Source organism: Micromys minutus (assembly GCF_963924665.1).
Source record: "Micromys minutus genome assembly, chromosome: 10".
Taxonomy (NCBI): domain Eukaryota; kingdom Metazoa; phylum Chordata; class Mammalia; order Rodentia; family Muridae; genus Micromys; species Micromys minutus.
The window spans coordinates 51,245,721-51,266,217 of record NC_137979.1 but is presented as its reverse complement, the minus strand read 5'-3'; the positions used below and the strand labels follow the sequence as shown (position 1 = coordinate 51,266,217).

The following is a 20,497-nucleotide window of genomic DNA, read 5'->3' as shown; positions in this document are numbered from 1 at the left end:
ACCCTCACTTGAGAATGTCCTTCATAAAGCAGCAGAGTGTGTGCGTGTATGCGTATGTGTGTGTGTGTGTGCGCGCGTGTGAGTTATGGTACCATGTGATATATTCATGTGTGGAGGCCAGAGTTCAACCCTGAGTGTTATTTCTCAGGAGCTATCTACCATATTTTCTCAAGACGAAGCCTCTCACTGGGATCTGGGATGTTATGTCAATTATCCCAGCGAGTCCCAGGGATTTGCCTGAGTCTACATGTGAGACACACATGTGAGGCGCACAGGCATCCAGCTTTTTACATGGGTTCCAGGGATGGAAGTCAGTTCCTTACTCCAGCACAGCAAGTGCTCCATGGACCGAGCCCTCTCCCCAGCTCTAAATGTGGTTTTCAAAAGTACCAAACAACCATATGCGGTAATATTTATGGGATTGGTACACTTAGTCAATAATGTGCAAATGGCCAAAGCATGTAACTATGAAATCATGAATGGGTAAAAATGGAAGGACAAGGAAACTTATAAACTTTACCATAACCAAGAACAGAAAAGGTTCACTGTTAAGTGCTTTTGATACCACATGGTATCTTAATTTTAAGATGCCAGTAGTTGAGTTTTGGGATAGCAGTAAGGAAAAATATTTGAAAAAGCTATCAGATGCTTCTTTGTCCAATTGCTTGCATCTTTATAAACTCAGGTTTATATAAATATATTTATATATTATGTATAACATATACAATATATATTTATATATGTTACCAAATCTAAACTTGTTCAACAAAGGCTGGGGCTGCAACTCAGTGGCTAAGTGCGTCCCTATCATATATGAGACCCTATGTTCCATCTCCAGCATTGCTTAAACTAGAATAAAACAACCAAAATATTTCAGTAGATTATATGAGAAAGTATCTATGGGAGTCTAGTCATATATTAAAATAATTAATAATAACGTCAGGCAATTCTTCTCACCTTTTGGCCTTGTTTTAAGAAACTATTTGCATAAAATGTATTTTATTACCTAATAAATTTATCATTTTAAAGACTATGAAGCGTCAGGGCTTGTGGCGTATACTTGTAATACCAGCACTCAGGACTGAGACAGGGGGATCAGGAATTTGAAGGTAGCCTGGAACTTCATAGTAATTTTCTAATCAGGCTATGTGATGAGACAATGTCTCAAAGAAAAACAAAAACAAAAACAAAACAAAGCAAAAACAACAACAGAGTTTAAAGAATTAATACGTGAACATTATCAAAATGTGTTTTAGTTTCTAATGTAATAAATATTGATAAGTAACAATTTATAAAACAGCATAATGGAATTTTGGGTCAGAAACATCTGAGAGCTCCTTAGGTAGGCTTCTTGGTTTTATGTTTTTTTTAGGATTAATGACATTAATAATCAGAAAATGCATTTTCAAGAAATTTGAAAATGCGGTCTCATTATGACATCTTGGCTGGCCCGGGTGTCATATAGACCAAGTTGATCCAAAGTGCAGAGCTACACCTGCCTCTGCCTGTTGAGTGCTATGCCACTAGGACCCACTCATTTTCAATTGTTAAATAATACTTTTTTTCTTTATTCCTTGCCACTGTTTCCCCAGTCCCTTTTAAATTTCTATATCCCTCCAATATCTACACCAGTCAGTCTTCCATATTTGTCACCAGTGTGGTTTTGTAGAAAAAGCCTTTCAGTTCTCTCAGTTCCAGAGTTTCTCTTCATATCCTGTCTTCCCCTACAGCTCTCAGGCTAGATCAGACATTGTCCATGGGCTAAAGATGTCATGGCCACTCACTAGTCACTGGCAGATGATCCTGCAGGTCCTTTAGTTCTTTTTTTTCCAGTTTGAAACCAGTGTTTTGAAGAACATTTTTCACATCATGGACATTAACTTCCCCTCCTTCATAAAAAAAAAAAAAAGAGAGAGATAGTAACATTGTTACAAAATGAAAAATGTGAACTACCCATACCCAGAGGTGAAAGCTGAAAGCTAATTATAGCAAGTCACATGGTAGTCAGAAAAGTGCTTCCATAGTCAAATTTCTGAGAGAAGTATGTGAGGGAGAAAAAGGGCACTTTGGAAAAGAGAACAACCAGGTTATTCTTAATAAAAAGTAAGATTTGAAACTTATTACAGTAACAAAAAAAAACCCTCCCAAATATACTTTTACATGAAAGGAAAACTCTGGTTAATAAGAAAGAATTATTAAAAACTACTGGCATGGTTTATATTGACTTAATCTCTGAGTAATCTATAAACATTATATTTTAGGTGAGTTAAACATTACTTGTTAAAAAAGCAAACCACAGGAAAATAAGGAGGAACTAAAAAAACTGATAAACTTAAGTACACCGAAATAAACAATGTCGCTGTATTGAAGTCTATCCTAGTAATGTGAGTCTGTGGGTATGCGTAGTCATTGTTAATGGGTAGACCCACACTTTGGGGTGATGAGGTGTTGATTGATTGCAGTTATCACTCTATTTGTGTACTAAAAACCCTGGAATTGGACAGCATGTGAACTGTTTTTAACACTGTTCCATTTTATTTCAACACGGCATATGAATAAAAGGGCAAACAGCCAATCAGGAAAATACTTACTGTATATATGATAATATGCATATAGTTAGTATATAAAGGGATCATTTAGTTAGTAGAAATGGCTCTGAGAAGAAACATTCAATGCTTGGATGAAATATATATGTCTTAGTGTTATTATTGCTGTGGTGAAGGACCATGACCAAAGCAGCTTGGGGAGGAAAGGGTTTGTTTGGTTTATACTTGTGTATCATAGTCCACTGTTGAAGGAAATCAGGACAGGAACCTGCAGGCAGGAGCTGGTGCAAAGACCATGGAGGGGTACTGCTTACTGGATTGCTCTTCATGACTTGCTCAGCCTGATTTCTCATTGAACCACAAAGGGCTATCCCCTCCCCCACCAATCACTAATTAAGAAAAAGTCCTATAGGTTTGCCTACAGTGATCTTATAGAGGCATTTTCTCATTCCCTCTTCTCCTATGACTCTAGCTTGTGTCAAGTTGACAAATTTAGTCGGTGTAACATAATGGCCTTTTGTTTTCATAAGAAAAATAATGAAAATAACATTTTAAATTTTAATAACAAATGAAAAAATTAATTTTCATTGAATCAAATAAGCGAGAATCCAAATATGTGAAAGCAATATTTTAGTGTTAAATATAAGATGAATAAAACACAAGAGTTCAATTAAAAATAGACATATACCCAGGAAAAACAAGAGGCAAGCATACTAAAAAATGAATCTATAATTTCATTTTCCTATACATCACTTAATATTCCAGATTATTCTTGAATACCTATAGATATCGAATAATTTTTGAATGAAACTCATCATTTTGTAATTTTATACTTTAAAGTTTCAAATTTTATGGTTTTTGTCTTGTTCTATTTACCTCTGAAGTTCTTCACACCAGACAGCAGTTCTTTCTTAAACACCGTTTTGTCACCTGTAGGATAAAACACAATTCTGTTTTTGAAGGATGATAAAAGTCTATGTTCATACATACCAAAAGGAAAAACTTAGAAGCACCACAACTCATTCTCAGTGAAATGAGAGATCCTTAGAAAAAGCGCTTGCCTAGCAAGCCCAAGGCCCTGGTCAGAAACCAGCTCTGTGAGAAATCTCAGCATGGTCACCTAATCTGTGGGGGTTGAGTACAAAAGCTTTCAGCAGTACCCAAGTGCACAGAAGAACAAAGCCTTCCCTTTCTGTTTTCTCCTCTTTAATTTGACCTCATTTTTTTTTTTATTTCATAGTTTTTCTACCATTCTGTTTTTTTAAATTTTCTTCTGGATTCATAAGCCTTTTATTTCTCCCAAAGGAACAAGAACAACAACAGGTCTTAAGGCTCCTACCCTGGGGGATCTTTTCCTAAACCTAAACCAAAGCCCAGGAATTATAGAAGTGCTATCTGGGAGCTTGGCAGAAAGCTTAGAGAAAGCAGGAGTCAGCAAAAATGATGGGAAGCAGAGGATGAGGGAGGGTGGTGAGAAGGTGAATATGGGTAAGGTAGAACCATACACACATATAAAAATGTCATAATGAAATGCATCGTATCATATATCAACTAGAATAAGTCATACAGACTTACTGAGAAGAATCAGAGAAATGCTAGGTAGGATTGGGTTTTCCCTCCTTCCTTCTTTCTTTCTTTCTTTCCTTCCTTCCCTCCCTCCCTCCCTCCCTCCCACCCTCTCTCCCTCCCTCCTTCCTTTCTTATTCCTTCAGTCCTTTTGCCAGGAACTCACTGTATAGATCAGGATAGCCTTGAACTTGCAATATCAGACTACCTCTGCCTCTGGGGAGCTGGTTGATTTTGGGCCAGAGAGATGGCTCAGCAACCAGTGTTGAAGACATTGTTCAGTCCCAAGGATCAACACCTCGGATGAGAGAACCCAACTCCACTACTGTCCTCAGGCCTTCGCATGTGTACATGCACATGGCTTATGTTCATGTACACACACACACACACACAGTGAAACAAACAAAAATTCAGGGATTGCAGGCATGTGTTATCATTCCTAGTATAGGATTAGGTTTTTTTTTTTCTTAAATAAATCTTTTAAACTGAGAAGGAACATTTCAAATTACAGAATTAATAGAAAACCTCAAAATACAAACTAAAATCAATGTGACTTTTTCTTTTTGACAGCAGGAATTTGGGACAATGGAGACAGTCTTCACTGCATCTGATGCTTAGGACAGATTTTAGATGACGCTTGTTGAATGAGGACATTTTTAGGTGTCCGTGAAGGGAACATGGAACACTTACTAGAGATATGTAATTTTTTAAGGAGTTTTTTGTTTTCTTTGCTTGTCATTCTTATTCCCATGTCTCGCACAACATTTTTTACATCTCCTGCATGAACCACTTCTCCTTTAGGAAGAAGAAAACACTGTTAGCCGAAACAATAGAGTCACATATTTCCTAATATTAAATAAATACATTGTGTGCATAAAACACATGCTGGACTCATCTCTGCTAAATTCAAGGGAAAGAGCAAGTGACCCAGGGAGTAAGACGGTTTATTTCAGCTGTCTATAGTGGTGCATGCCGAAATCCCAGCACTTATTAGGCTGAGGCAGGAGGATTGGAAGTTTGGTCAGTTTGGGCTATATAGCAAGGTCTTGTCTACAAACAAATAAACTTACTCAAACATACAATAATTTAAAAAAAACAAGAAAAAAAAGATTTAACAAGTAAATGTGACTCTCTTGAAACTGACACTGGTACAACACATACAGCAGGGGGTTCGTATAACTTCTCAGTAATTTAGATGTTTGGGACGGTTACTATAAGCAATTAAACTACTAAAATAACAAGTCTATTCTTTTTTTAAAGATTTTATTTTTTAATGATGTACAGACCATCTGAGTTCAAGGTTTGTGTACCTGAGTTCAAAGACCAAGGAGGCCAGAAGAGGCTATCTGATACCCTAGAGCTGGAGTTACAAGTGGTTGAGAGGTGCCTGGTTGGGTGTTGGGAACCAGAGTCCTTTGCAACAGCAAGCAGCAAGCATTGTTAACCACTGAACCACTTCTTCAGCTGTAATAGTGTTTCACACACTTTCTCTACTGCCTCCATGTTCCTTTTCTTTTGTCTCTACTGTAGCATGTTTGTAAAATGGTTATATAAATGCATACAATTATTTTGAGATCGGGAGGTCAAGAATCATGTCTCCCTCAAAACAGATTTTATTTAGTTTTTATGTTAGCTTACAATGTAACAGGTAACACTATTTCAATTTCCATCCTTCCCTCCCTGTTTCCTCCTCTCCTCTCCTGTCTCATATTCCTTTCTTTCTGAATGTATGTAGCCCAGGATAGCCTTAAACTTGCTATGTAGTGGAGGATGACCTTGAACTCTGGATCTTCCTGCCTTAACAGCCAAGTGCTGGGATTCCAGGTGTTAGTCTTCTTCAGTCCTTTAACGTCTTCATGGCAAGGTTTTCTCTCCTCGCTTAGGTTTATCCTTAGCATTGCTTTGTATGTTTAAAATCTGTCACGAATGAGCTCTCTCCAGCCTAATTTCTTCCTTGACAGATTTGTTATATATGGAAAGACTAGTTATTTTGTATGCTGCTTTTGTATTCTATTATCTACTAAAAATGTTTTATCAGGTCTAAGGGTTTCTGGAAGAGGTTTCTGAAAGACATTTTAATGGCTTTAAGTATAGAATTATGCTGTAATCTCAAGGATACTTTGAGTTCTTGCTTTCTCATTTTTATCCATTTTAATTACCCAGACTTTAAGCACTATATTGATTAAGAAATCTGAGAGTAGACACCTTGTCTTGGTCCTGGCTTTAGAGGAAATAGGCATCTTTCCTATTTGGTTTGATGCTGAGTTCAAGTTTGTTGTACGAAGTTTTCATTTTCTGGAACATATTCGCTCTATTCCTACTTTATTTAGAATAAATAATAAAGTGGGATAAAAGGCTGTTTGTCAAAGGCTTTTATTTGTACATATTGAGTTGATAATGTGGTTTCGGTTCTTCAGGGTATGTGGTGTATCACACTTACTGATGTGCATATACAGGACAAGTCTTGCATCTGGGAGCTTAGACCAGTTTAACTATGAACTATGATAATAAGGTGCTCTTGAATTTGATTTGAGGTATTTTGTTTTATGCATCTATATTCATCAAATTCTTCTCGTTGTTGTGCCCTTAACCTGCTTTGGAATCGGAGTAATGATGGCCCAGCAGAATGAGTCTGTAAAAGGAGTTCCTTCCCTGTCTCTTCTGTAGAACAGTTTGAGGAGTACTTGTATTAGCTCCCTCTTAAGTGTTTGCTAAACTTCAGCAGAGAATCCATCGAGTTTAGGGCCTTACTTTGTGGGGAGGGTTTTAAATTGTTTCTACAATGTCATTTTTATTTTTCAGTATGTGTATGTGGTATATGAACATGTTTATTTAGTGTATGTGTGTGTGTGTGTGTGTGTGTGTGTGTGTGTGTGTGTGTGTGTGTGTGTGTAGGGCAGAGGTTGACTTCAGGTGTCTTCCTCTATTGTTCTTGACCTTTGTTTTTGAGATGGTCTTTTACCTAACCTGGGATGCACATATTGGCCAGACTGTCTGACCAATGAGCTCCAGGAATTTGCCTGTTCTCACTCCTGAGTCACAGATTACACTGACACACCCAGCTTCTTATTCCTTCCTTCCTTCCTTCTTTCCTTCCTTCCTTCCTTCCTTCTTTCCTTCCTTCCTTCCTTCTTTCCTTCCTTCCTTCCTTTCTTCTTTCCTTCCTTCCTTTCTTCCTTCCTTCCTTCCTTCCTTCCTTCCTTCCTTCCTTCTTTCCTTCCTTCCTTCCTTCTTTCCTTCATTCCTTTCTTCTTTCCTGCCTTCCTTCCTTCCTTTCTTCCTTCTTTCCTTTCTTCCTTCTTTCCTTCCTTTCTTCCTTCTTTCCTTCCTTTCTTCTTTCCTTCCTTCCTTCCTTCCTTTCTTCCTTCTTTCCTTCCTTTCTTCTTTCCTTCCTTCCTTCTTTCCTTCCTTCCTTCCTTCTTTCCTTCCTTCCTTCCTTCTTTCCTTCCTTCCTTCCTTCTTTCCTTCCTTCTTTCCTTCCTTCCTTCCTTCCTTCCTTCCTCCCTTCCTTCCTTCCTTCTTTTCTTCCTTTAACATGGGTGCTGGGGATCTGAACCCAGGTACTTTATTGATCTCTCCAATCCTCTCAATCTTTTTTTTTTTATTATTTATCCATTTAAGTTGTTTTATTCTTTTGATTTGATTTTGGTATGCCATTTCTGTCTAAAAATGCATCATTAAAAAAAAACCCACCAGTTTTCTAACTTCTTTTGGAAATTAAGTTTTTGAAGCACTTCCAAATTATGTTGTGGATTTAGTGGAATCTGTTGTAACAGATTTTCCCTCTAACTTAATTAGGATCTTCCCTTTCTTTTGGTTAGGGCTATACAGAGAAACTGTCTCAAACAAAACAAAACAAAACAAAACAAACAAACAAACAAACCAAAAACCAAAACAAACCAATAGTTTTTATTAATTTTGTGTTATAGCTTTAGTCTTCTTTAATTTCTACCCCAATCTTTACTGACACCCATTGCTCTTGTTTTGTACTTGAACTAACTTTTCTAAGGCATTGAGTTCTATCAGTGGGTTGTTAATTTGAGATAGTTCTGATGTTTTTCAATATAAACACTCATGGCTCTACATTTTCCTCTGAGAATGGCCCTGGGTGTATTCAAAAGGTTCTGGTAAGCTGTGCCTTCATTTTCATCTGATTTTAGGAACTGAAAGTTTTCTTTCTGGTTTCTTCGGTGACCCACTGGCCAGTCATTCAAAAACATACTGTTGGTCCCAAGTATTGTGTGTGTTTGTCTTGTTATTAGTTTCTAGTTTTATTCCACTGTGAGCTAATGAGTTACAAGACACAATTTTCAGTTCTTAAGGAGCTGTTAAGCCTTCCTTTGTGAACTTCTTTCTTGGAGAAGATTTTATGGGCTGCTAAGAGGCAAGTGAGTTTTCTGTACCTGTTGCATAGAATATTCTATAGACAGTTGTTAAGTCTGTTTGATCTATGGTATCGTTTAAGCCTGTAATTCCTTTGATTTTTATTTGTTATGTTAAAATATATTTAAATATAAAATATAAAGATCACACAATATAATTAATTCTAATCTTAACAGCTTACTTACCTAAAAGGTTTCTAACTTCATTCATCAATTCATGGAATTGAACCTTCCCATTATCTTTAAGACAAAAAAAAAATAACCATAAAATAGATTTATAGAAAAATATAAAATTATTAAATTGTGACTTATAAAACATAAACCTATATTCTTGAAAACATGAAGTTAATATTTTTCATGTCAGATCCTCATCAATTTAATTAATATAGCTACTTCTGTCTAGAGGGCAAGAATCCATATAACACAATGCAAGACAAAACATACAATGCTACCTAAGTCTAGCCTTGACTCTGTTAGTCTTTCTTTGATAAAAGAGAGTACTGATCTACTCCATGCTGATTTTAGAACTTCATACCATGCTGGCTGTCAAATCCACGCATTCAGTTTCTGCTCACTTACAATGGCAGAGCTTTGCAGTGGCCGCTCTCATTCACCGTAGACTTATTATCTTTATTCGGTGCTTTCACATTAAAGTGGAAAGCCACTGGACACAGTTAAAGCAGTTTGTAAAACTGCAAGTTTGAAAGCAGTTTTCAACGGATGGGAGGTGCCACCACTGGGACAACCAAGTCTTAAAGTTGCCGTTGACAGTCTCTTCCACTATGATGTGGTCATGGGGACAACGTGTTTGTACTCTTGTGTTATTTGTAATACCCCAGCACTGTTAGTAACCCTCGCGATGAACCAGCAGTCAGTCCATAGTCTTACTATTATCTAACTGTTAGTGTAGTGGCTGCAGGAGACCGATGCCACACAGACGTTTACTAAGCAACAGTTATATCAAAGTGCAAACACATTACAGCGAACGAGTTTACCCTAAAGCCAATATATATTTATCTCAGATGCAATATTTATTCTTGCTTTTTAATACTTGTCTTCTTGCGTCAACCTCCCCAGTTCTGAGCCTGTAGGCCTATGCCACCGCACCCATCTCTGATTGATTTTGTTTTTTATTGTCACTATAACATCTTAATGTTTTAAAACCATAGTAATTCATGGCAGCATAGCACAATGGCCCACTTCTAGAAGCCTGGCACGGTGGCTTACACTTCTAATCCTTGCACTTGGGAGTCCGAGGCAGGAAGAGCAGAAGTTTGAGGTGAGCCTGAGCTACATAAAGAGAACTTGTCTCAAAAATTCAAAAAGAAAAAACAATTCTGGGACCAGACTTTTTTGGCTTCTTGGCTTCACCACATTCTGGCTCTCTGAGGTTTGCTAAGTGGCATCTTAGTTTCTCTGTATGCAAAACAGAGGCAAAGATGGAACCTAGTTTACAGAACTACACGGAAAATTCAACAAGATAATTATGTGTCACACAGTTAGAATAATTCTTTGCTGATGTTCCTGACATGCTGCTGACTGTTGGATTAGCACTATGGACCAACAGATTAATACTCTGAACATTCCTGTTCAAACTTGGCATTTCCTGTGGTGTTAAGTGAAAACTAGATGTTTGTCGTCTGTTTTGATGCTCTCTGTGACCACTGCGCTCAGTTTGGTAGCTATGTGTGAAGACCTTACGTCTTTATCCCCTTTCTTTCCATGAGCACCCCATCCTAGGCTTACCACTGGGCTCATGCTGCCAGTTTTACTAGGAGGTAAACTCACCATCAGCTGGCAAATTGTCCATCAGCTTCTGCACTTCCTTATTGTTGAGCCGAATGACTGCATTTTTCATGAAGGCTTTCACCTTACTTGTAGGTATCTTTAAATCTTAGGGAACAAGGATTTGAAAAATATAATGGTTCAGGTCAGTAGGTCATTCAAGGTCATGTGTAAGTGTCAGTACTGTTCAGAGTATGAGGGGCAGAGGACATTTAAACTATTCTGGTGGCAGTGTCTGGTGGGTTCTTAACTTTTGGTCTTGAGGTTCTGTTACAGTTGTGTGCGTGTGCTGCCTGTACTGATGACTGAATTCAGGGAGGTGCACATGCTAGACAAATACTCTCCCTGAGTAATACCGCAAACCTAGCTTTCAGAACGAATTTTAAGAGAAGGAAGTAAGGCTTCTGAAATTTCTATTACAGATCTGAATCAGTATTTATCAATGTACCTTTATAATAGGATTTGAAGCTTGAAATTAAGGGAGAAAAATAAAGTCTGTGGACTTACTGCAGTTAGATTTGTTTATTTTAAATCAATTAATATGGTGTGTGTGTATGTGTGAGTGTATGTGTGTGTGTGAGAGTGTGTGAGTGTGTGTGTGAGTATGTGAGTGTGTGTGTGTGTGTGTGAGTGTGTGTGTGTGTGAGTATGTGAGTGTGACTGTGTGTGTGAGTGTGTGGATGTGTGTGTGTGTGTGTGTGTGTGTGTGTGTGTAGAATGTTCCTGTGTTGCAGTGTATATAGGTGGAGGTCAGATGACAATTCCCCAGGAGTCAGTTTTCTCTTTACACTGGGTTCCAGGAATCAAACTCACACCCTTCGTCTTCACGGCAAGCACCTTTACTGGATGACCCTTTCTTCTTGCCCAAAGTAAAATTTTTATTGATACATGGAAACAAACAAACAAATAAAAACCCAAAATGGACGAGAGAATGTGCTATTCCAACCCATGCGTACTTGTGTACTTCAGATCAGGTTGAATACATCTCTTTTCCCAAATATTTGTCTTTTCTTCATGGCTGAAACCCTCCAAGTTCCTTTCCCCCTATCTTTCTGAAACGATGCTGTTGTCTGTTGTCACCCACTAGCCAGTAGCCAGCAGGGCATCTTGTCCCCATCTGAGTGTACCTTCTGCTCTTCCTGGCTTTGAACCACCGTTCTACCATAAACTCCTTTGAGACCGATGTCTTTAGAGTACATATGTAAGCGAGATCATTTGGTGTCTGATTTTGTTTTTGTTTTTTTGTGGGTTTGCCTGTCTTATTTTACTTAACACAATGGTCTCCATTTCCATTCATGTTGTAAATGATAAAATTTTGTTTATTTTTCAAGCAGCAGTCTGTTGTATACAGGCACCAAGTTTTCTTTACCCAATGTTTACAGTTTTTATAATACCATAGGAAACTTTTAAATATATTTTTCCCCCTAAAGACCTTCCTTGGAAATTCAAGGTGAACACACTACTGGAAAAGAACCTAAAGCTCTAGGAACTATTTTTCCTGATCGTTCTATGACTTACTATAGGAATCACGGTTTCTAGTTCTATTACAGGGGAACCACTTTGATGGTCATAGTGTATCTAAAGAATCCAAAGGTCGGGATGACAAAATTGAGAATCTAAAAACTGTCAAGTAAGGAGAGCATTGGCAGCATAAGAACATCATAGCTGAAGGGCTCCAGTGTCTGTGCCATGAAAAGACCCATTATGCCTCTCACCTTCAAACGCCTCCAACTCTTTTATCAACCTTTTCTTGTACAGCTTTCCATAGTCTGCAAGATGGAAAAAAATTCATGTCTCAGGAAATGATGCAGTGACCCAGAAGTCTGCAACTTAAGAAGCAGAGACTTTTAAGATGCTTTCTTCTAGCACTGAAATATTTTCACCCTAAAAATAAAACTCAAGAATGGGAACAGATCTCAGCTGGGTGGCATGTTGGTGGTGGGTGACATGTGGCATCTTTATTAGTCACCCAAGTTCATGTGCTTGACACTTCTCCAGGGCTACTTTGGTGTCTTCTGATACTCACCATCAGTCGGCAGTTTACCCAGGAGTTTCATCGTCTTTTCTTCTGTGAGTTCGACCCCCATATCATCCAGGAATTCTGGCAGGTCGCCAAGATCGATCTTCTCGCCTTTAAAACAAAAAAAGTCCTAGCTGTTGAAAATTTGAAGAATGATGCTTCTATATTACAGAAAACAAAAAAGCCTATCCTTTGTTAAGTAAACAGTAATGAACTCAAGTTGGCAAGACTGTAATAAATTACTTGTAGCTGGCCTTTAGTACTCTGTGGGTTCTTCGTTTCTTTCTACCCTTTATCCCTCTGGTTTCACCCCCTATCACTAGATAGGAGAGAAAGAGGAATAGAGGGGAGAGAGATAGAGATATGTGATTCTATAGCATAAAGGATGTGTCTGGTTTAAAGGGTATCAATTAAGACAAAATTGTAGAGGCTTTGACCAAAACAGTGGTGATCGAAGGTAGGTTGGATAATTAGATGCAAACATTTACCCACAAATAGGAAGGCGGAGGCCATGTACCTACAAGGGAAATGGGGCTGATCATAACTTTATGAAAAAAATAGAATCTGATTTTTTAGTTTGTATATGTATGGCATACATATGTGCAGTGTATTCAGCTGTGTGCATGTGTGCACACCTATGCAGGAATACACAGGAGGGAGAAGGTTAGTTTCCTTCTTACAAGAAGCCCATAAGCCCCAGCAATCCCCATTTCCACATCACAGAACTGGAGTTACAAGAGACAGTGTGGCCATGCTGGCATGTTATGTGGACTCTGGGATTTGAGCTCAGGGTCTTATGTTTGTATAGCAAATGCTCTTACCTACAGAGCTCCTCCTGCCAGCCCAACCCCCAGCTTCTCCGTCACTCATGTTACTATACCATGCTGTTTTTCCTCAAGGGCATTTAAAAAGCCCTAACTCAGCTGGTTTTCTGTTGGATCTTTATAGATTTGGTGGATTTCCCCTCTCTCTTCTTGACAGCAACTACCACCCACTGTGGATCCTGGACTTTCTCTGTTAAAGTAAATTCACCTCTATTTCTGCCCAAGAATACCAGCTTAGAGGGATTAAATTTTTTTCTTTTAAGACTATAATGTACAGTGCTGAAGGGAAATACGTGGGATCCCAAGTGACCCCAAATGTGGGTAAAAAACAAAAGTCCTGAGAAGTCTGTGAGGTAACACCCTCATCCCTCTTTCCCGGGTTTGAGGGTATAAATAATCACATATCTGTGCACGCCCCTTCCAACCTTTCCATGGCTGTGTGGAACTTTTCCCCATGTTGGTTCTTTTCTAGCTTGATAATATATGGTCTAGGCAGACAAATCCTAAGCCAACATAAGCAAATTCCTGTCTTCAGTCTCCTGGAACCTAAATGCAATGTGTCTGTTTGGAGAGAAACACTCATCTGCTCAAATGGGGGAAAGAGGCACAAGATTTGTTTTCCTCAAGAGCTTTCTAGACCTTTCCTTTGAAGTTGGACCCCTGGGGTTTCTGAAGCTTGCCTGTCAGCAGCTCTGGGGATTACAAGCCACAGTGGAACCACTTTTTCATCTGCTAACCACCTTTGACAAGACATGAACCTTCCACTATGCCCTAGTCTTATGGCTTATGCTAAATTGTTCCAGTTACTTCTCACCTCACCCTTCATACTTGTCCTGCTGTTAGCAAGGCCCCACTGGGAAACACGGACACCTTTTCAGGATCAGTTCCTGTGCTTGCTCCTCTGAAAAACAACCTCCCATCACTCTTGCCTGGGCCTAAGTGGCATTTAGATCCTTTCCTACTTGTGAGGGCTTTTAACATAACACCTATGATATTATTGTGTTTATTTATACATGTCTTCCCTCAACTTCCCACTTCCTTCAAAGTGGAAGATTTAACTGCTTGAAGCTCCTGGATGGTTGATTTTTATAGATCTATACACTTGAGATCTATAGGTGCTCAGTAATGAGTGGTAACTCACCTGTATAGAGGTTCCCTTTTTCTATTGCGTCTTTCATAACAACCATCCCATACTCTGTAAAAGAAGACAGAGTTTATACATAAAAAATGAGAACACACATAGAAAGTATACCAAAGTAAAACAGAAATCTAGCCAATTTTTAATATTTGACTTAGAGTTCTTTCCTGTTTTTATTCAATTAAAAGTGGGGAAAGACAGAACTCTAAGTATAAAAAGGACAGTGACTTCATGTCCTTTGTCACCATTTGTTCTGTCAGGACAGGAAGGCACACTGAGGAGGGCGATGGGACAATCCTGACAGTGGCTCTTGATTTTCTGTTGGGAAGAATTCCATGTCACTGGTGACAAAGCTGGCAATTGGCTTAAATGAATCACGTGCTGTGAGGAAACATCTGGTTTGAGACATTTGCAGGGCTTCGCTCTGTCCCAGGAAAGATCTGGCTTTAGCTGTCATTCTTCCACCAGCCACACTCCATATGGATGGGCATATTTGAAAAATTCAGTAGAACGTTAATAATAAGTGCTTATTTATCGAGACACGGTGTCATTTACCATAGACTGATATGAAATCTTCTGAGTTGAGGATGACCTTGAACTTTGATCCTCCTTCCTTTGCCTCCTGAGAGCTGGGGTTATGGACTTGTACCAGTATGCCCAACTTCAATAGGGTAATGTTATTTGATTTACTTTAAGTAAGTTATTTAAAAACTGTGAGACAGTGTCATTCTATATAGATTCTACATAGGTCTGTAACTCTATTTAGTTGTCCTCAAACTTGTGGTGGTCCTTCCAATTCCAAAGTCCTGGGGTTTTAAGACACCTGCTAAACAGGGCTGCCATGCAGGACTATTCAAAGCACACAGTTTGGTGCTAGTGCCTTCTTAGCACTCTGCCTTCCCTTCTTCCCTTCTCTGCTTCCGAGGATGATGGCTTGTTTGTCTTCATAAATCTGTTCAGTCCAGCAGGTGGCTACTGGCAAGCTAAACATAGGTCTCGTATGAGATAAAGTATGTCTCAGGGAGAGTACCACTATTTTTTGAACTAATATAGTTATAGCATTTCACTAACATTTCTAGACAGCTGAAAAGCAAGCTAAGAAGAAGTATGTCCTTTGTGACCAGATTTTCCAGAGGCCACACCATCACCACCAGCTACAGAAATGAAAAGGACTGTATAGGAATACAACAAATGATGTCGTACCTACACTCAGACAATTTAGATGAAATGGGCATACGGGCACATATGACTGGGTCTGACTCCAAAGGAAGAAGACTAAACTTTAGAGCCTAGCTTGAAGCCCTTCCAGTAACTTACCCATTCGTCCTCCCTGCTCTGGGCACTTTGTAACTTGAAACATACATTCTAGCTTTGAGGAAATACTTTCTATTTTCCTAATGGTCTATGATTTTGTCACATGTATACTTCAGTATACACTGGGTTTTTTTTATTTTTTTTTCTGTAGTGTCTTTATTAGTAGAGACTTTCTGGCCTATCTGTAGCTTTTTCTGATCATTTTTTTCTGGCAAACATAGTCCTTCCCCCCACCAGAGTTTTAGTGAAAGCATTTTTTTTTAGTGTTATATTATAACTAGATGGCATTATGATAAAATCTTGGTCTCTAGGTTTCCTTACAAGTGTGTGAACTAGAGGCTAGTAACCTGTGTTGTTACTGTTATATTCCTAATACTTATAGATGTTGGCATCCAATAAATCTTACTGAACGAAGTGGTAAGTTTTTGAGAATTATATTTAACTTTTAAAATGTTTTTATTTTTCTGTATATGAGTGTACATGTATATACACACACACACACATTATTGCCTGCATGTGAGCATAAACAGCCTATACCTGCAGAATCCAGGAGAGGGCATCATATCCCCTGGATATAGAGTGACGGGCGGTTGTGAGCTGCCAGGTGGGTGCTGGGAACTGAGCTCAGGTTCCCTACCAGAACAATACATTCTCTTAACCAGTGAGGCATCTCTCCAACCCCTAAGCTTAAACAAAATTTTGTTTTCATTATAAGTTTTGTGTGTGCATATGTGTGTGTATGAACATGAGTACCAGTATGTGTGTGTATGTGTGTGTGTGTGTGTGTGTGTGTGTGTGCACACGTGTGCATGTGTATGAATTCAGGTGCCTCTGGAGATCAGAAGAGATCCTCTGAAGTGGGAGTAACAGGTGGTAGTTAGCTGCTGTGAACACGAGTGTGCTAGATGAGGAATTAAGAATGTCCTCAATAGGTCAGCCATTTCTCCAGCCTTGAGGATGAGACTTCCTTTTGTTGTACTTTTATTTTATTAATTAATTAATTAATTTTTTTGAACAACTTTATTTTAAAAAACAAAGATAAATGAACAAATTTTAAGCATTTTTGCATAAAAGTATACAAATACATTTTTGTCAGTGCTTGGCTTTCTTTATTTTTCAGGGGTTTGATAGTGTGCATTAAGGTCTTACTAGTTACAATGAGCATAGAGTACATGTAAAACAGGATGTAACACAGAATTAGTCAAAGTTTTCTTGGTGTGTAAGGATTGAGCATAATGGATTTTTCTTTTCTTTTTCTCTTGAACTTCACATAATCTGTGAGTTGTTTCTGGGGTGTTCAGAGCTTTCTGGGGTTAGTATCCAATTATCAGTGACTGCATATTATATCTGTTCTTTTGTAACTGGGTTATCACACTCAGGATGATATTCTCTAGATGTATCCATTTTCTTAAGAATTTCATAAAGTCATTGTTTCTGATATCTGAATAGTACTCCATTGTGTAAATGTACCACAATTTTTCTATCCATTCATCTACTGAAGGGCATCTGGGTTCTTTCCAGCTTCTGGCTATTATAAATAGAGCTGCTATGAACATTGTGGTGCATATATCTTTGTTGTGTATTAAGGTGTCTCTGGGGTATATGCCCAGAAGTGGAATAGCTAGATCTTCAGGTAGTACTATGTCCAATTTTCTGAGGAATTGCCAGACTGATTTCCAGAGTGCTTGTATCAGTTTACAACCCTACCAACAGTGGAGAAGTGTTCCTCTTTCTCTGCAACCTCGCCAGCATCTGCTGTCATCTGAGTTTTGGATCTTGGCCAATATGACTGGTGTGAGGTGGAATCTCAGGGTTGTTTTGATTTGCATTTCCCTGATGGCTAAGGATGTGGAGCACTTCCTTAGATGTTTCTCAGCCATTCGATATTCCTCAATTGAGAACGTTTTGTTTAGCTCTGTACCCCATTTTTAATAGGGTTGTTTGATTCTCTAGTGTCTAGTTTTTTGAGTTCTATGTATAGCTTGGATATTAGGCCTCTATCTGATGTGGGGTTGGTAAAGATCTTTTCCCACTCTGTTGGCTGTCATTTTGTTTTCTTGACAGTGTCCTTAGCCTTACAGAAACTTTGCAATCTCATTAAGTCCAATTTGTTAATCTTTGACCTTAGAGCATGAGCCACTGGTGTTTTGTTCAGAAAATTTTCTTCTGTTCTTATGAGTTCTAAGGTTTTCCCTAATTTTTCATCTAATAGTTTCAGTGTACCTGGTTTAATGTGGAGATCGTTGATCCACTTACACTTGAGCTTTGTACAAGGAGATAAGAAAGGGTCTATTTTCATTCTTCTGCATGCTGAGTGCCAGTTGGACCAACACCATTTATTGAATAGGCTGTCCTTTTTCCATTGAATGTTTACAGCTCCTTTGTCAAAAATCAGGTGACCATACACGTGAGGGCTCATTTCTGGATCTTCTATTCTATTCCATTGATCCACATGCCTATTTCTGTACCAGTACCATGCAGTTTTCAGCACAGTTGCCTTGTAATATACCTTGAGGTCAGGGATAGTGAGTGATTCCTGCAGATGTTTTCTTGTTGTTGAGGATAGATTTCACTATTCTAGGTCTTTTGTTATTCCAGATGAAATTGCACATTGAACTTTCCAACTCAATGAAGAACTGGGTTGGAATTTTGATGAGGATTGCATTGAATCTGTAGATTGCTTTTGGTAAGATGGCCATTTTTAAAATGTTGATCCTTCCAATCCATGAGCATGGGAGATCTTTCCATTTTCTGAGATCTTCCTCGATTTTCTTCTTTAGAGGTTTGAAGTTCTTGTCATACAGGTCCTTCACTTGCTTAGTTAGAGTCACACCAAGGTATTTCATATTGTTTGTGACTATTGTGAAGGTTATCTCTTAGCTAATTTCTTTCTCCACATGTTTGTTCTTTGAATATAGGAAGGCTACTGATTTGTTTGAGTTAATTTTATATCCAGCCACTTTGCTGAACTTGTTTATCACCTGTAGGAGTTCTCTGGTGGAAGTTGTGGGGTCCCTTAAGTACACTATCATGTCATCTGCATAATAGTGATGTTTTTACTTCTTCCTTTCCAATTTGTATCCCTTTGATTTCCTTTTGCTGTCTAATTGCTCTGGCCAGGACTTCCAGTACTATGTTGAATAGGTAGGGGGAGAGTGGGCAGTCTTGTCAAATACCTGATTTTAGTGGGATTGGTTCAAGTTTCCCACTGTTAAGTTTGATGTTGGCTGTTGGTTTGATTTATATTGCTTTTATTATGCTTAGGTATGGGCCTTGGATTCCTGTTCTTCCCAAGACTTTTAACATGAAGTGGTGTTGAATTTTGTCAAATGCTTTCTCCCCATCTAGTGAGATGACCATGTGGTTTTTTTCTTTGAGTTTGTTTATATGGTGGATTACATTGATGGATTTCTGTATATTAAACCATCCCTGCATCCCAGGGATGAAACCTACTTGATCATGGTGAATGATCATTTTGATGTGTTCTTGGATTTGGTTTGCAAGGATTTTGTTGAGTAGTTTTGCATCAATGTTCACAAGTGAGATTGGTCTGAAGTTCTTTCTTTGTAGGGTCTTTGTGTGGTTTAGGAATGAGTGTTATTGTAGCCTCAAAAAATGAGTTAGGTAGTATTCCATCTGATTCTATCTTGTGGATCAGTTTGGAGAGTATTGGTGTTATGTCCGCAATAAATGACTGATAAAATTCTGCACTGAACCCGTCTGGACCTGTGCTTTTTTTGGTTGGGAGGCTTTTGATGACTTCTTCTATTTCTTTAGGTGTTATGGGATTATTTAGATGGTTTACCTGGTCCTGATTTAACTTTAGTATCTTGTATCTGTCTAATAATTCATCCATTTCCTCCAGATTTTCCAGCTTTGTCGAGTATAGGCTTTTGTAGTAGGATCTGATAATTTCTTGAATTTCCTCAGTTTCAGTTGTTATGTCTCCACTTTCCTTCCTGATTTTGTTAATTTGTATACTCTCTCTTTGCCCTCTAGTTAGTCTGGCTAAGGGTTTATCAATCTTGTTAATTTTCTCAAAGAACCAGCTCTTAGTTTTGTTGATTCTTTGGATGGTTCTTTTTGTTTCTATTTGGTCTATTTCTGCTCTAAGTTTGATTATTTCTTGCTGTCTACTCCTCTTGGGTGTATCTGCTTCCCTTTGTTCTAGAGCTTTCAACTGTGCTGTCAGGTTGCTCGTGTATGCTCCAGTTCCTTTTTGGAAGCACTTGGAGCTATGAGTTTTCCTGTTAGTACTGTTATCATTGCATCCCATACGTTTGGGAATGTCGTGTTTTCATTTTCATTGAATTCTAGAAAATCCTTAATTTCTTTCTTTATTTCTCTTTTGACCCTGTTATCATTTAATAGAGCATTGTTTAGTTTCCATGTGTATATGGGCTTTTTGTTGTCTTTGTTGTTATTAAAGATTAGCCTTAGACCATGGTGATCTGAAAGAATGCATGGGAGTATTTCAATCTTCTTATATCAATTGAGACTCATTCTGTGTCCAATTATGTTGTCAATTTTTGAGAAGGTGCTGTGAGGTGCTGAGAAGAAGGTGTATTCTTTTACTTTAGGATGATATGTTCTGTAGATATCTATTAATTCCAGTTGTTTCATAGTCTCTGGTAGTTTTATTTTGTCCTTGTTCAGTTTCTGTTTCCATGATCTGTCCATTGGTGAGAGTGGGGTATTAAAGTCTCCCACTATTATTGTGTGGGATGAAATGTATTTTTTTGAGCTTTAGTAGGGTTTCTTTTATGAATATGGGTGCTTTTGAATTTGGAGCATATATGTTAAGGATTGAGAGTTCCTCCTGACCTATTTCCCTTGTAATGAGTAAAAAGTGTCCTTCCTTATCTGTTTTGATAACTTTTGCTTGGAAATTTACTTTATTCGATATTAGAATAGCCACTCCA

General features: G+C 38.3%; 1 protein-coding gene across 1 annotated transcript in view; it reads right to left on the bottom strand.

Moving 5' to 3' along the window:
• Positions 1-20,497, bottom strand: part of EFCAB3 (EF-hand calcium binding domain 3) — a gene marked incomplete at both ends in the record, with an annotated part of 388,991 nt that overhangs the window by 62,169 nt on the left and 306,325 nt on the right. Inside the window, 7 exons of the mRNA XM_080922461.1 lie at positions 1,785-1,889; positions 3,423-3,476; positions 4,803-4,907; positions 10,283-10,387; positions 11,995-12,048; positions 12,306-12,410; positions 14,265-14,318. Of these exons, the coding sequence (XP_080778587.1) occupies positions 1,785-1,889; positions 3,423-3,476; positions 4,803-4,907; positions 10,283-10,387; positions 11,995-12,048; positions 12,306-12,410; positions 14,265-14,318 (582 nt within the window). The remainder of the gene's footprint in view (positions 1-1,784; positions 1,890-3,422; positions 3,477-4,802; positions 4,908-10,282; positions 10,388-11,994; positions 12,049-12,305; positions 12,411-14,264; positions 14,319-20,497) is intronic.